At 38.2% G+C, this 10,639-nt stretch overlaps 2 protein-coding genes across 2 annotated transcripts in view; one reads left to right on the plus strand and one right to left on the minus strand.

Annotated features, from left to right (window-relative positions):
• Window positions 1-3,764, minus strand: part of LOC113667152 (uncharacterized) — a 5,281-nt gene extending 1,517 nt beyond the window's left edge. Inside the window, exons 1-3 of the mRNA XM_089211806.1 lie at window positions 3,397-3,764; window positions 834-2,164; window positions 405-614 (exon numbers count right to left, since the gene is read on the minus strand). Coding sequence (XP_089067932.1) covers window positions 405-614; window positions 834-2,164; window positions 3,397-3,619 — 1,764 coding nt within the window. The 5' untranslated portion in view covers window positions 3,620-3,764. The remainder of the gene's footprint in view (window positions 1-404; window positions 615-833; window positions 2,165-3,396) is intronic.
• Window positions 3,765-5,256: 1,492 nt separating this feature from the next.
• On the plus strand, window positions 5,257-10,598 carry LOC113667245 (uncharacterized). Its single transcript, XM_027183055.2, has 7 exons — window positions 5,257-5,387; window positions 5,456-5,528; window positions 5,882-5,975; window positions 6,790-6,903; window positions 7,442-7,553; window positions 8,075-8,181; window positions 9,203-10,598. The coding sequence occupies exons 1-7, from the start codon at window positions 5,346-5,348 to the stop codon at window positions 9,300-9,302; spliced, it is 642 nt and encodes a 213-aa protein (XP_027038856.2). The 5' UTR covers window positions 5,257-5,345; the 3' UTR covers window positions 9,303-10,598.
• The last annotated feature ends 41 nt before the right edge of the window (window positions 10,599-10,639 follow it).

Below are 10,639 nucleotides of genomic sequence, written 5' to 3' on the forward strand. Positions count from 1 at the left end.
AGGCGAACTTAAACCAGACAATAAACTAGAAATCGTAAAAGTGCCAATGACATTCCTCTCCAATTCGTTGAAAGTAATCTAGCATATGATTTGTTTTATTTTTTTTTCTTCCCACTGGTTTTCCTTCACTCGAGTTATGCCTTGAAACCAATCACATTCAAAACTAAAGCCAAATGTGGTTTAGTCAATCGCGTTTTCCCGTGCTTCATGGCCTTTGATGTTTTTAAGTTGATTCCCTATTAGCTCTCAGTGATCTTCTCTTTAGTTCTGATTGGCCGTCGAGAAGATTTTGGGTTTTCTGACACTCAATCGAAAAGTTCTCCAGTTGGTCTTTTTACTCACTCTCTAATCCCCAGCTTCCCAAGAGGGTCATCGCGCTACATGCCAAGACTGATTTTACTAACCTTTATGCCGATTTCCTGACTGACATGTTGTTTATCAGCCTTCTTCTGGTCCAGTCTATCAACTAAATCATACAGTTCCTCTAGGCTCTTTTCGCGCCTGTTGTACTCGTTCACGAGCTCCGCGGTGGTCTGGACCAACTTTTCGTGTTTGGCTTGCAGTTCGAGGACCATGCTGTGCACGTGATGTACAGCGTTGAAGCCTTCAGCATCCTGTGAGAATGAAATAAATAAAATCCAGTTGGCAAAGCAAGTTTTACACGTGTGATTAAATTCGGTTGATCGAGCAAAGGTTGTCTATTTGCGTGGTTACTTCATCAAGTAAACCAAAAAGCTGGGCTTAAGAGGGCATTTGGTTCTGTTTGTTTTCCGCGACCTACTGACCGCGTACGAATATTAAGAGACTGGGAACAATTCAACTCCATTGCTAACCTGAGCTTTCCTCGACGCACGAAAGGCGGCCAAATCCTTGGCAATTAGATCGATAGCTCTCTTATTCTTCTCCATGTCTTTCTTGAACTCTTCCTGTGACTGCATGAAGCTTTTCTTCATGTTATTCATCTGCTCGATGCTGAGCCTTAAAGCATAAGCTTGAGCCTCAGGGTCATCCGTATTCTCCAATGCTGCTTCAATCTCCTCCATGATCATTTCTTCCATTGCTTCTCTTTCTTCCTCAGAGTCGAGTGACTCCTCATCAGAACTATCCTCGCCTTTCTTCTTGTCAGCCTTTTCTTTCTCGTCCTCCTTTTCTTTCTCCTTTTCCTTTTCTTTGCTTTTCTTTTCTTTCTTAGTTTCTTGGACTGCCTCTCGTGCCTCTATTTCCTCTATGGTTACGCCTTCCTCACGAGCCTTCCGCCGCAGTTTCAAATCCTCTATGGTGGTGCGCCTTCGTAAAGGTGTCTTATCTCCCTGACTAGGGGGTCGTTCTCCGCCTTTCATTGGCAAGCTTATCTTACGCTTTTCATCCTTTCTTGAAGGTAAACGACCAGGTTGTAGCTTAGGCATATCCTGTGACATTTGGCCAGGGGGCGGGATAACGGGAATCACGTTCGTGGGCTGAGAAGGATCTTCACCCACACCCGGGGCTGGCTGAGATCCCTCAGTTATGATCCCATCCTTAGGCACGTCCTGGGGACCCTTAGCTTTGGATCCTTTTCGTTTCTTCTCCTTCTTCGCAGCTTCACCTTCAGGAAGAAGTTCGACCTTGTTGAGCTGCTGTTGAACCTGATCAAGTTGGGCCTTCAGCATTCCTCCGACCTCATCACCAAAGTCCACCTGATTCACCATGGAGTCAATGATATTCCTCAAGCTCTTGATTCCCATTTCAGCTGCCTCGAGTCTCCGATTAATGTTAATCAACTCCGGCGTCTCAGAGAGTGAATCCATCGTCATTCTTCGCTCCTTCTTCTTGTCGTCCTTTTTGCCGTACACGGAGTCACCGCCATAAGAACTGGTTCTATCTTTGTCTCTTTTCTTCTTCTTGTCATCCTTCTCGTCGCCTTCCTTATCGTGTTTTGAATGCTTCCTTTCCTTCTCCCTGGAGCTATCTTTGTCCTTACTGTGTTTCGATTCCCTTCGCTTCTTTTTTTCCTGTCCTTCCTTTTCATTTCCGTCTTTTTCGCCGACCTCAGATTGTTTCCTCTTCGGTTTGGGTGGCTTCTGTACCATAACTGTTACAGTCTTCTCTTGTCCATCCTCGTCTATTATGGTCTGTGTCACCTCTTCCTCGCTCACGTGACCATCATCTGCAGATTCTTCACTTTCTATGACAACAATTTTTTTTATTGAATAAGTATCAGGACGTAGCGAAAGGGGGGGAGGGGTGGTGTTCCCGGGAAAATGTGACGCCCTTACTTCCATTTGAGAAATTATACCTAATAATAATAAAAATATTGATGGTGATACTGATACTGATAATGACCTTAAAACAAATCATGAAATAAATGAGATACTATGTGCCCCCTGAATGGTCAGACACCTATCGGTTAGTGCATTGGTAAACCCATAGAAAATTTAAATGTCTTTAGTTTTTTCGCCTACGGCCCGTGCTTTACAAATTTTCCTCGTGTTCTCCCAACATCCCGCGTGGGTTGTTACGCCTGAAAACTGATAGAAAGTGCGGTCTATTGCCTAGCAAAATAACCAAAATTAAAAAAGAGCGCTGACTTACGAAGTAAACTGGAAAGCAATTTCTCGCAATGATATATCATGTACTGAGAAACTACGTACCCTTCTAGAAATTGATTTGAGTTAAATTCAGTCCGATTTGGAAGTGATTAAAATGATACTTTTCTAACTCTCATGATGGCTTGTCGAGGTTTAACAAAAAAATCATGTTGCCAACCGACGATATCTCCGCAAGGCTTTGACCAAGTTGAAACGGTGACATAGATAAACCTTCGTCAAACGAGTTAAAATAGCATGAAGACGCTGATTGTGAAGTGAAATGCATCGCAGCCCTGTTAAATTCCTTTGTCGTGGACGGCGAAAACTTCGATGCAGACCGGAAAAGTACTTAGGACCCTTAAGTGTCGATTAACTGTTTGCGTGATAATTGTTTGATTGAATTGCGCTTTCAGCGGGCTCTTTTCAAGCTGTGCAGACATTCCGTGAAGCAAACTTGATCACTGAACAGAAAATTGTCCACCATGATATTCTTTCCAACGAAATTGTTCGCACGAAACACAAATTTTATGTATTTGCAGGGATTGATTTTGATAACTTTTTGTCAAAGACAAACAAACAATCAATGTACTTATCAACTAAGACCCCAAACCAAGTTAAAACTACACTGTGAATACACAATTTTGGAAAATTTGTCGCTTTTCTCGAGGATGTGAACAGTTTACGTAATCATATCACAAACAGTAAAGAAAAGAACAATTCAAGGTCCAAAATGAAATCAGGTAATATTTTGATCTAGATAAGTGAAATGTTGTAAAGAAGTTTTTTACGGTTATCAGACTTAAGACAGGCGTGTGGCTTTGACACCAACCTTCATCCTCTTCGCTATCCGAAGAACTTTCAACACTGCTGGAAGCTTCAGAGGAAGATCTTAGTGACATAGGTCCCCTGACTTCGGCCTGTTGCGCTTCTACTTCACCAATACCAAAGTGTTCCACAATGGTGTGCAACAGATTCCGCAAATGAAAGAAATTCACAGGTCCGATTTGCGGACTGATAGCAAGGTCTAACAACTCTGTGATACCAACTGTCATTTTGTAAAACTCAAGCCCTTAAGACACAAAATTCTTCATGTACATAGCCGAGGGTCCTTTACCGGCTACGAGACTTAATGTCCAAACAAATGACCTTGCTCAGTGCCAAGCAACATCTGCTCCCGAGAGAATAATTATTCAAATTAAATCTTGTACAATAATTCAAACAATAGGCAAGTCAAGTTTTAACGCAGCTTTTACAAAATGTCTGACGTCACGAAGGGCTAACGCTCGAAACGTCAGCTTTTTTACTCTTTACGGTGGCTAATTTACGTTTTCAACCCAGTTGTTAACACTAAATTACCTTTGTGTATCACATTGGTTGTTGTTAATGAAAGCACAAGTTAAAAAGGGATTAGCTAATTTATTTGCCGTTCGGAAGGCAAAACTATCTCTGCTTTGTGTAAATCCACTTAAGGAGCCCTTTTAAAAGCGGGGTTCGGGGTTAAATTTATCGCCTTTCACACTGTCAAAGCACCAGCCAGCGGAAGGAGGCATGTGGATTACTCGTGAATACTGAGTTTACTTGACTTACCAAACAATGTACTCTTTGTCAACAAAAGCTCGTATATAACAAAATATTTACGTAGAACATTTGCATTCCGAAGAACACAAAGCTCTCGTGGAGGAATAATACGAATTGACGTGAACATCACTGTTGGTGCAGAAAACTTGAGCAACAAGCATTATTTGGCAAGTTTAACTTTGGGTGTACAAGGCAAAACTCGTCAAAGACAAGAGTTTTTTATTGCGAACAGAAAGGAAGCACTCGGTGGGGTTGGATGAGAGATATCTTTGGGAGCTTGTGTGCGTGGAGGCACGTAATGGGAAGAATGAAGATGAGAGTCTGGTGCTTTCGTGCGTGATAAATATCCATGAACGGATCACCTCTCTGCTGGTGTTGGACGCGAAAGGTTCTAGGGGGCTGGCAGGGTAATTTAGCATCATCAACTGAGTTGATAACGTAAATTGATATCAACTCAGTCGATAATGCTAAATTACCCTGCTAGACTCTCCCATCTCCCATCGATGCAGCACCACAGTTTCTTTAGAAACTTACCCCCTTTATTTAGGGAGCTGGGTCGAGCTGTGGCGAAGTGGATAACCCCAATGAAATTCTTTGGCTTGTTTCAGAGAGAAAAAGTGAGACATTTTACTTAAGATCAGATGAAAAAATTGAAACACTTTCCATCCCTGTTATTGAATGTTTTAGTTATGTATGGGGAAAGATTTCTCTCCTTTTAAGGTTAAAGAAATATAGCTAAAAAAAAAAAAAAAAAAAAAAAAGGCGTAAAATTTTTCAAAGGTAAAAAATTATTTGTGAAAAAAATTTTTATGCCCTTATGCCTCCTGGACGTTGTTAAATCTAATGATGCCGACGATAAATTTTTCATGGGAGCGTAAACAAAAATGCGGGCGGTTAGAAGCTTGAGTGCAGCAGCCATGCGCTTATGTATGCAACCTCGCTGTCGTGTTCTTAGTGTAAGGCCATAAAAGGCTGTTGCCATAAAGTATCTTACTCCAAATTTCAGCTAACACCGCACACTCATTATGAGAAAACGATTAACTGCTATTTGATATACTCGCCCTCGTATAGTGGAGTGTCCTTCTGATGAGAGACTGGGAACAACACACGTCTATACTCTTGTGTGGGTAACATCGGACCAGTTTATGTTGTGTATCACGGGCTCGAAAGAAAGTTGGAAATCGACAGGAAGCTTCGAAAATGCCAAGTAAAAAGAAGAAGTCCAACGCACGATTTCCTCCGGTAATTTGGTCTTACTATGTATATTTCTTGGTAGCTGCAAGAACTAACATTCTTTTTTGTATCTGAAGGCGCGAATCAAGAAAATTATGCAAACAGACGAAGATGTTGGCAAGGTAGCGGCAGCCGTCCCAGTCATCATTTGTATCCTTCGATGGAAGACTATCTTGAACTTGTAATTGCTAACCCGGAAAGTTATTATAGCTTCATGGAAATGTAGCCTGTATAATTTATCGAACGTTGAAAGCATAATTTATGCTTTTGACGAAGTTCTAAGACAAAATTCATCATCGATTGTAAAGTTTTTTTGTCAATGGCAGTGTATTTTCGAGTTTAGGTTAATATATTTATATAAGATTTAAAGTGCCCTCTATGATTCACGCAATTTACTTCCATTTGTAAGTCTCAGAAGCTCGTACTGCAAAATCGGACACAGTAGAATGTCTTTTCAGCCATATAAGAATCTATTTTTGGTCCTTAAATGTGTGGATAAACAGCAAAAGCCTTGGAGATGTTCTTGCAATCGCTTGTGGAGAGGGCTAGCGATTACACTAAAGCAAGGAATGCTAAAACTATGACCACCTCACATCTGTAAGTCAATGAATCATTTTCCTGTTAGTCAACGATAATCCTTTCAGTCAGTTTGCATAATTCTACCTTCCTGTTTGCCATTTGATTCGTTAGCGTTGTTTTGGTATTATGACATTTATAGGTCAAACAGTTTTACGTTCCTGAAGGCAATTATTGCTTATCTATGTACACTGTTGCAAAATGAACTAATCGTTGAAATTTTTATCGTGACAAATTTATTTAACATAATCTCAATCCTTATTACAGAGATGTATTTTCACTTTTTACTCCTTTCAGTCGTCATTATTGTCATTGTACATTAAACATTCATGTCCTCTCCTTTGTTACGAGCTAAAGTAGTAATCCTTGTAACTTGAAGTTTTTTTAACTATTATATGCTCTTGAACAATTGCATTTTGTGTGTAAGTTGAATGCATACATATATGTTCCATCCACCTTCACTTCAGGAGAATAACTCTTCTGTTTGTACCTATTCACTCCCAAAGAGACCAAATAGGATTTTTTATATGATTACATTTATTATTATTAATATTAAGACAGAGAGGTGAGAAGATGGAAAAATATCAACTAGGGATTATTGTTTGATTTGAATGAAAATTCTTACAGCTGAAATTATGAAACATGCATGGTATACAATTTGGAGAATTGATCTTTAGATCATAAAAGTGAAAAGGATATTGGTCATGTTTTTTTGCATTTTGATGGCTGAGGAGTCAAGATTATTTTTGAACTTTTTTATTCAACTTCATAGTCTATAAACTGGTAGCACTTAAATGCTTAATTCTAAGTCTTCCTCTGTGATTTGAATCAACAGAAAGAGATGTATAACATCTGAAAACCAGTTTGACTTTTTGAAAGACTTAGTGGCTAATGTACCAGATCTTCCTTCAAATGAAGAAGAAAAAGATGGCGAACCTAAACCCAAAAGGTAATGAATGTCATGTCCTTCTGCAATCAGCTGTCTCATCTACAACTTGTATAGGTTTCATGTGGATGATGTTTTCTGACAGAATACTAATCAATTAAACCAAATGTTTTTGTTTGAAATGCAGTAACCTCTGAGACTAGATATAAAAAGACTTCTCTATGTTCACAATTTAAGGGAAGAATCATAAAAACTAGTTGCCATCATCTCAGACTGTTGAACATCTCTGAAGAGCTACATTTTCTGCTGATTGCAATGACTGACAGAGTAAAATAGTTTTGTTGAGTGATAAATAATGCTTCACGAATTTCCTTACACAAATTAAAGCTGATGGTGAAGAGAGTTGTTTCCTCAAAAGCAATAATTTGAATGTGGGGTCAATTTGTCAAAAATTGTGGTACAAGAAGTACATATATCAAGGCCAGTACAGGGCCATACATTTGTGAGATCCTGGGTGCTACTTGGTATAAAATAGGTCAATGACAACCAGTAGGAAAATTTTACAAATGATTCAAAATATTTCTTATGTCATTTTCTCTAGAAAAAGAATGCCAAAAGCTGCTGCACAGAACAAAGAGAAGAAAAAATCAGAAAAAAAGATGCCACAAGCTACTGTGGTATCTGATGAATCAGATGAAGAGCTCGAATCTGAGGTAAACAACTGTCAGCCTGAATCTGAGGTTAACCCTCTGACACCTTAGAGTGACTGGAACTAATTTCTCCTTACCATATCACCCCTGAATCAAACACTAAGGTCAGGAGAATAAAGGAAATGATCACCAACTAAAGAAGCTCTTGATTGTTAGACAAATTCTCCCTGTCAGCACCTTAGGAAATGTGTAGAGAACATTATGGAGAATATGCATACTGATGTTAGGGTGTAAAGGGTTAATAAGTGAGTGCAATTACATTTTTCTTCTCAGGGCCATTTGAAAATACTGATAACAAAAATGAACTAAATTAATTACAAAATCAATTTCACTTTGATATCCCTTTTCATGGTAATTATTACCATGAAAAGGGATATCATAGTGAAATTGATTTTGTAATTAATTTAATTCATTTTTGTTATCAGTATTTTCAAATGGCCCTGAGAAGAAAAATGTAATTGCACTCACTTGCTCATGAAAAAAACAAATACTAAGTTTCTTTATTATCACATTATTTCAACCAGGAAGAAGATTCTTCTTCTGAAGGAACAAGTAACCACAATAACATCACACCAGCACCAGCTGTTCCATCATTAACCATAACAAGACCAAGTACAGAACAAAGTGAAGAGTAGGTGTCATTTAATTTATCAAATGATCATTCTGACCTGTGTTAGTTCGTGCAGAGTTATGATAAAACAAATCCAGCTTTCTCTTAGTTTAGATTTTTAATTCACCGTAATTCCCCTCTTCATGTTGCACTCAACCATTTAACTCTCCCTGTCTGATTATTTAATAACTGTCAGTTTGGTCATAAATTTCCTTCGAAATTAGTTCAAAGCTTATGATGTTTTACAAAGAAAAACCCTGTCGCTTAGGTAACAAACATTTGTCTATTCTCCTTTTTGCCTGATGATGCAGCTATATTATGAGGATGAATCACATATTCATTAGTAATTGGAGTTAAAACATTTTTTTGTTGTAATTATCAATACTAGAACTGTTTTTTTTTTGCAAATATCTTAAAAACACACAGGGTTGGGTGTTAAGTAACCCATGGTATTTCACCCTTTAACTCCCAGAAGTGATTATCATGAAACTTCTCCTTACAATATCCATACATTATTCAGCAAACAGGCTATGAGAATATTCAAACTAATCAGGTAGAAGCTACTAATTTGATCTAGCACCAAGTTCTCATAACTAATTTACTAGAAAATGTGTGGCAGCCAGAGGGGAGAATCAACAATCAGATCTTGGGAGTTAAGAGGTCTCTGATTGTGGGACACAGAAAGACCGGTGAATTGAAAGGTCCACATTCAAACCTTAGACAAGACATTGTGTTATATTCTTGAGAGATGTTTTACACTCACAGTGCATCTCTACTCCTGGGAGTACCAGCATTAGTCAGATTCTGTACACTGTCAGCAAAACCTGCCAAATTGCTGTAGGTGGTATATGGGAAAGTGTGGCATCTTATTTGGGTGTGGAGGGGCACACTTAGTTTCATCATGTTGTTAAAACTGGGTTGAGCTGCTACAGGAAAATCCTTCTGCCTCATAAGTTGGCTTAACCTAATGGTACAACAAATTGTTAGTATTCCAGTAAAGAACACAAATGCATTAACTAACTTGATCGTATTTTCTTTGCAGAAGTGAATCTTCATCATTACCAGTGAATATTCCCAAGCTTAACCAAATGTCTGGTATAATGGGGAGCTCATTAGATGAAGATGATGATTATGACTCATGAAAACACCAGGAACACATTAAGTCAAGGATGGTTTATCTTCTTTTTAAAAGAATTTAGTGTAAGGGAGATTCCTGTTGATGTGATGTTACAACAGCAAAGGAATTTTATTGCAGTGAACTTGTAAATCAGTCTGTGAAAAAAATCATTGCATCACTTTGACTTAGATTTTACAGGAATTTGTATTATCTTGTACATGTACTGTAAGCTTAGTGTTCTGTAATGTTAAATTATTTTGAGTAGAATGCTTTTAAAAAATATTTTGTTGATAAACTTCTTCAGGAGGCTACTGTTTGGGAGGATAATGCCAAAGGTGAAAGAGCAGAATGAATGATAGGCTGACTACTGAGAGGTTTTGAAGGGCAAGCAATATGTCTATGGCATTTCCTTCCGATTTACTAGTAGGCCAGAAGGGGTTTATTAGTACACAGGTTATTAAGCCACATTTCATCATTTGTGACATCATTCTTTGATGACAAAGTGATGTGGTTTGGCCACACTTAAGCATGAAGATAAAAAATTATCCTGGAATTCTAACTGTCTTTGTTAAAGGGTTTGTAGAAAACTTCAATGTCAGTGGTTGTGACTGAAAAGATTACTAAAGTAAATGGTTTTAACCTGTGGGTAACATGTGACTGGGTAGTCACATCATGTGGGTGAAGGTTATCCTGAGAAGGAATGTTGTCAGTTGTAATGTCTGACATTGCGACGACCTGAAGGGAAGTCATCATCAGTCATCTCTATTTGACTGTGATGATGACTTCCACTTCTTTACACTTTGCAGTGCTTCTATACCTGCTGGTTAAAGGGAATCTGTGAAGGTAGAGGTTTTGATCAATCTCTTTCCCTTGATACACTTTGAACAACACTGAAACTGTTAGGTCTTTTCCATGGCTCTCTGTCAAAGTAGCTGTGTGGCATCTGTCTATTAACAGTATGTGAGTGAGCTACTGTGGGTTGTCACCAGCATGCAGTTGAGATACTGATGATTTGAGTTGGATAACTACTGTTTGCATATGTCAATATTTGATGGAAGCATTCATTATGTAATTGGCAAGTGATAGTAGGGAGTGGCTCAGAAAACATAATTGCTAGCTTCTGAATTAAAATAACTTATCGCTCAGTTAAGTTAAAAAATTGAATTAGATTGTCTTGAGACCTTTTAACATGTTTATTATTATTGGTATACTGAACAGACTTGTGCTGGCAATTCGATGCCATTTTAGATAACATATACATTGTATATGTGCCTTTGTGCTTTTATTTTTCTGAAATAAATTTGTATAAGATTGTTTTAAATTACTGTTCCATTTACATTAAATAAGTTTCACAAGAATGCA

Source organism: Pocillopora damicornis, chromosome 7 (genome assembly GCF_964200805.1).
Source record: "Pocillopora damicornis chromosome 7, jaPocDami1.2, whole genome shotgun sequence".
Classification (NCBI taxonomy): domain Eukaryota; kingdom Metazoa; phylum Cnidaria; class Anthozoa; order Scleractinia; family Pocilloporidae; genus Pocillopora; species Pocillopora damicornis.